Genomic DNA, 6,000 nt, shown 5'->3' with positions numbered 1-6,000 from the left:
ATCCTTTAGGGGTTCCTCTCTATTTCATCTCTCTTCGGTCTTGAAACCGAGAAGTTGATTCACCTTTCCTTCTGAATATCGGTCTATATATAGACATATTTCGACCCTTGGGTGGTGATTCCCGACCGGTCTGGCACACGGTCCCGTCCCTTGATCTGCCTGAGACTCCAGGCATTCTCGCCCGGCCAAACCCAACAAAAAGAGGTACCCGCAGCGGAACCGCGGGTGCAAGTAACTGCTGCTTAACCGCAACGTAACAGTGGTCGGGAACCACTCTCGCCCGCTTCTCTACCCTGTCCTTTCCAATTTCCTCTTTGTTGGTTCCGCCATTGGTGCAGAGCAGTTATCGTTCGTGCTAGGCATCCTAGGATCCTTGATCCTCCAACACTCGAGACTTCTCGTCATGACCAAAGAAGCGCCGTCTCAATCGGTCACAGAGCTCAATGCCTGTGTTTCCACGGGCCACCGCCCTGCCGTGAAAGAAACCACGTTCCGGGAATGGGTGGTTGACAACCAAATCGGTACGCATGAATGATTCGAATCCCTCCTTTGTTCGGCATGCTTGCTCCTTCGACTGTGAATTCGATGCGTGGGCTCCGAGAGATGAGAACAAACAGTGGCATTGTCTTTGCTAACGCTCGATTGATGTCCAGGAATTTCATTGACAATCCTTTCCATGCTATTGGCCGTTCACCATCTCTACCCTTCTCTCAGACCTTATACCGCTCCGTTCTTCCAACTATCCTACTACCAACCTTCTCAAGGCCTCTACGTTCAAGGATGGGATGATATTTACTTTGTCGCTAGTTCCGCGATCGCCTTCACGGCCATCCGGGCCATTGTAATTGACTGGATTCTTCGACCAATTGCGATGCATGCAGGTCTGAAACGGAAAGCTTCAGTTCGGTTTGCCGAACAAGGCTGGATGTGGCTGTACTACGCGTCCTTCTGGACTTTCGGCATGGTTCGTACAATTCTCCCAATTGTGTGGCTGCTCCGGACACTGACTGTCGGTCTGTAGTACATTTGGTCGAACTCCAACCATTGGATGAATTATGCCGCCATCTGGGATGAGTGGCCTGCTCGCGGCGTCTCAGGCTCGCTCAAGTGGTATCTCCTGGCGCAGCTTTCATTCTGGATGCAGCAGATTTTTGTCATCAACGTCGAGGAGCGGAGAAAAGACCACTATCAAATGTTCACTCATCACATCATCACCAGCACTCTCTTAACCTCCGCCTATATATACGGCTTCTACAACGTCTCTAATGTGGTTTTGTGCCTGATGGATATCGTGGATCTCTTGTTGCCGGTAGGTCCCAATCGATATCTTTTCAAAGATCCCGTATACTGACTACATGGGTAGACGGCAAAGATACTGAAGTACTTTGGTTACGAGCTGGCTTGCAACGTTGCCTTCGTTGTTTTCATGGTCACATGGCTGATCACGCGTCATATATTGTACCCCCTGCTGTGCTGGTCCATCTTTAAGGAGGTTCCCGCGAGGATGTCGTACGGCTGTTATTCCGGAACGACAGCCGAAATGATCTCGAACAATGGGTACCCCGATCAACTGACCCATCTTTTCTACCCATTCTTGAATATCGATGGCCCTATCTGCATGAACCGCACCATCAAGTGGATCTTTCTATCCCTCCTGCTATTCCTTCAGGTGCTGTCCATCATCTGGTTCGCGATGGTCATCCGCGTGGCGGTGGGTGTTCTCCGTACTGGAAACGCAGAGGACTCGCGCAGTGACGACGAGGATGAAGAGGTGGAGACGACAATATCGAGCAAGGATGGCCCCAGTGGAAGTGCAACAAGTGCTGATGCCACCAACGCCGAATGGCGTCGATCGAATGGATCATCTGCCGTACGCCCTCGCGCACGTGGGCGGGTTCGGCTCGGCGAGCAGAGCGATCGCAAGGCACTACTAGGCAGAATCGGATGCGACAAGCCGACCTAGATGCGCCATATTTCAAATCCGCTTTTTTTCTTTTTAACGTTATCATGCAATTGATATGCAGCGATGCAGATATAAACGACTTAGCCAGCTTTGAGAAAAAGAGAGAACACAGACACGTTTTCCACTAACCCACCACATGCCCACTCCGGGCTTTCATCAGCAAGTTTCTATTTTTACATTTGATACCATGGATTGGGGTGATCGTATAACGAGGCGCGAACGAGGATGGACCGTTTATGAGTTGCGTTTCCTGGACTTTATTTACATTTACCCTTGCCGGCATGTTATTGAATTATGTTTATTCCACGGATGATGCTTGGAAGTCTGATCTCGAATCCGTGGAGGCTTTCTTTATTATTAATGGTTAGAGTGCAATCCAATACCCACCAAGTGATTTGAACTGATTATCACGATATGACATGAATGTGTATGTACGGCCGGATGTATTATAGATTCACAGACCCCATGCGGATGAGTCTCGTCATTTTTACGGACGTCAAACCCAAGAAGACATACTGGCCCTGTTTGCACATTATGCCGAGTAATTTCCGTAGCGTTGATTAGGGTAGCTTTTCAGGATTATTGATTACTAGAAGCGTTTTTACACTAGTAGTCCGTTCTAGTTCCAAGGTTGCGGAATGTATATAGATCGGTTACTCCACCCACCCTTGCTTCATAAACGCTGACTAGTAACTACTTCAGACACCCTTGCTTTTTGGGTCGGTGGCAAGGGATGATTAATTGAGTAGTAGGTTGAGTAAAGCTATCACAAGGTTTCAACTAATCTCAGAGACTAATTCTTCCCCTTATGCTCTGACCCCACACCACTGTCCATAGATTAAGCTATATATATATATATATAACTATTTCAAGGTGTGTGAACGTGTCATTTTGAAGAGTTGATGTTGAATAAAGTTATAAAAGGAGAATATCCAATGCCCATGTAGCTCGCAATGAAGAAAGGATGAACCAAAAAGACCCTAATGCAAGGCAAGTTTTCTTTGCTCATGATATCCGTTACCGTCATCATACTCGTAATCATCATTAGTATCATGAATTGACCGTATAGCAAAACACTACATTCAGGTCTGCTAGTCATGTAAGGATTGGTACATTTGTCTCTGAATATGGGGTGAAAGATCTGAGATCAAAGTCCAGAATATCTTCGCGCATTTCGTCCTCACTCCAAAAGTATTCAGCCGATCGCCGGCGCTTCTGCTGTCGAGCCGCGAGGGCTTCTTCATTGACTTGATCTGTTCCAAGGGCGCATTCTTGCTGTGTTAGAATAAAATCTATCAAAACTTGTCGGAGACGGTCCCAGCTTGTCCCGTGGCGTTTCCATTCCAGACGTTTGGCGATGCGGATCATTCGGGAGACGATCCAGCATCTCTCTCCTGCATCGCCAGCATGGCCGTTTGAATAGCCACCGTTGTTGAGGAAAAGCCATAATACAGAGGTAATACTGGGGTTCGTATAAGGATTGAGCCTTTTTATCTCCAGGTCCAGCCAGTCAAGGTACCGGTCGAAGTTGGAGGATGTTGAGTAGCAATCGTATAACGCAACAGCGAGGAAGAAGAGACATGACATGCATGTGAATTCGTCAATGAACCGCACATCGCGGATCCCATGGTCGTAGTCTGGGAGCATAGTGAGGATCGAATATAACTGAGTGCCGGGGCCAAAGCGCTTGTTGCGGTGACCGGCATTGCTAGATACCATGATAGAAGGTGACTCAAGTGCAGTGTATTCCAGTTCATGAAGGCGGCGAAAAAATCTTAAGAAATCCTCACATGCCCGGAGTTGGTCACAGAGGCTTTCTGCACCTTCTTCTGTTGCGAAATGATGGGGGATAGCAAAATGAATGTCGGCGTCGACAAAATCAAGTCCAGCGGGAGGACTGTCCGGTAAGGTTCCAGACCAAGGCAGCGAAGTACCATATATCGCCTTTGGAGCGCAACTGAAGTCAACCCTACACGGAAGTTAGTCGATGGCTACATGGAAACAGAGGATCAACGCTGCTGTCAAGATTACCAGTATAAGACTTTCTCCAGGAAAGGGCTCGAGGCTCGCATTCCTTGCATCCCTCCTCGATTTCTGATCATTGACGATAAGCCCCTGAAGTGCATCCGTTCTATTGAGGCATCTTTCGACCATTTCTCCATGGTGTCAGCGGTTGAATAAACAAGCAAGGATACGACCTACCTCGATAACTGCCATAGTAGCAACAGCGTATATAGTCCCATCATGATGACCCATCGAGTCTGCTTGGATACGCTCATTCATTAGTCGCAGCGCTCGCATTTTGTGGGTGAGACTCTGGACAGATTCCGCCTTTCCTTCCACACCCGCACGATGCTTGGAGGCAATGGCAAGCATAGCTTGAAAAGGAAGTTCATCATGTAATGCGAATTGTCGGAATATCTCCATCAATGGATTGTTCGCAATGGACTCGGCGAATTTATACATCATGGACGGATAAGTCACCACAACTTGAAATTGTAAGCCCCCAACCATATCATAGAATAGAACCCCTAAGAGAGCCTGGACATCCGCTGCTTACACCACTCTCAACTCCTACCAATTCTATAGGCAAACTCAGGGTGTGAGAGGATCGGGACTTACAGTGCTGGATCAGTTCATGATCCACATGGCTAACCGAGATCGGGTAGCAGCTAAAGGGATCTCGCCTGCCTCCTTCCCCAGGAGACGCGCGAGGGTCAGATGTCGCGAGTTCAGCAATCGGAGGAGAAGTCTCCTCTTCACGTTTAACCTTGTGCAGTTTTGGTATCAGCAACCGTGAGGGTCTTCTAATATGTTCGGTGTTATTTTGATCTTCGGTCTTAGTCGGAGATTCTGCCTTGACATTTGCATAAGTCTCCTCTTGCACCTCTTCCACGCGGGAAGAGGTGTCTGATACATGGGTATCGGAGGGAGGACGGGTGGTCCAACCACCAACAGGTATACGAGATGCCCCTAGGCGGGCAATGCTGTCCAAGCGCCGCTGATGCATATATTGACGCATAGCATGACGGCGTACCTGACGCCGAGACTCATTATCCGTAACTAGCACGAACTCGAAGTTTCTGGACTGGGAGGCTTGCGGGCCCGTCCTGGGGGATTGGTTGTTCTTGGACGACCCTGCCCCATTGCTCGCTTGATTACTAGCAGGCTGAAGTGCGTATTGGCCCGCTGAACTAGAAACATTTGAATCTTGAGAGTTGACATCGGGCTTTATTCCGGGCCCAACATCCTTAGCACCGTCCTCCCCCATCGTCTCATGATCTAGGCTCGGCCGGCTAAAGTTGGATGGCACAGCTCAAGCCGTGTGCTGGAAGCAGTTGAGTGGAGAACAGCTTGCCGGTGGGGAACGCCGCTCGTGAATCGGATAAGTAAGAAACCTTCATGCCACACTGAGATCACTAAGGCGGCATCGGATTCCTGGTGCATATCAAGAGTGTCGTGTTAGAACCAAAACTTCCAATGTTGGCCGTCTCCCCGATTTCCCCTTTCGGTGCGTTGCCCCACCGTCTCCACACGTGATTCATCCTTGCGTCTGACTCAGCAGCGTCTGTGGTTCTGCAATCCCCGTGGGAATCGGAGCCCTAGGTTGGGTGCCATGTTGATACAAGAAAAAGAATCTTTTTTTTCGCGATTTATATGCTTGGAAGTCGTGATAGCTAGGGATCATCATGCCCCGTCCAGCGCCGTATTGCTTGACCTTAGTCTAAGAAATAAGCTCCACATGGCGAAGGAATCAGTTCCGCAGCTCCCCATGGGGAAATCAGCTCTCACCCACTTCAAAGTCTGGTATTCGAGCTCAAGGGGTGTGACTGGTTTAGTGAGCCATTCTAATGACTGCTGACGATAAAATACAATGTGGAGACGAAGAGGCTCAGTTGGACTATAACCATTCTCCGGTCAACCCCACAAAGAAAAGGTCCCACAGAAAGGACAACATAGTATTGTGTAGCTTATCAACCGCAGCAGTAGGGACAAAACATAGTTTAAAGAGCTGCTTTGTTATGTGGCGCCTCATC

The 6,000-nt window shown here is 48.8% G+C and overlaps 2 protein-coding genes across 2 annotated transcripts; one reads left to right on the top strand and one right to left on the bottom strand.

Annotated features, from left to right (window-relative positions):
• Positions 1–403: 403 nt before the first annotated feature.
• On the top strand, positions 404–2,019 carry ANOM_009935 (putative longevity-assurance protein (LAC1); the record flags this gene model as incomplete). The annotated part of the gene is made up of 4 exons (XM_015555191.1): positions 404–521; positions 654–964; positions 1,022–1,309; positions 1,364–2,019. The coding sequence occupies 4 exons, from the start codon at positions 404–406 to the stop codon at positions 1,961–1,963; spliced, it is 1,317 nt and encodes a 438-aa protein (XP_015402651.1). The 3' UTR covers positions 1,964–2,019.
• Positions 2,020–3,058: 1,039 nt separating this feature from the next.
• On the bottom strand, positions 3,059–5,234 carry ANOM_009934 (uncharacterized protein; the record flags this gene model as incomplete). Its single annotated transcript, XM_015555190.1, has 4 exons — positions 3,059–3,932; positions 3,995–4,119; positions 4,166–4,515; positions 4,586–5,234. The coding sequence occupies 4 exons, from the start codon at positions 5,232–5,234 to the stop codon at positions 3,059–3,061; spliced, it is 1,998 nt and encodes a 665-aa protein (XP_015402657.1).
• Positions 5,235–6,000: the final 766 nt, after the last annotated feature.

This window comes from Aspergillus nomiae, assembly GCF_001204775.2.
Source record: "Aspergillus nomiae NRRL 13137 chromosome Unknown contig00415, whole genome shotgun sequence".
NCBI classification, from domain to species: Eukaryota; Fungi; Ascomycota; class Eurotiomycetes; order Eurotiales; family Aspergillaceae; genus Aspergillus; species Aspergillus nomiae.
Note: the sequence above shows the minus strand (reverse complement) of the source record. Positions and strands in the feature narration are given on the sequence as shown.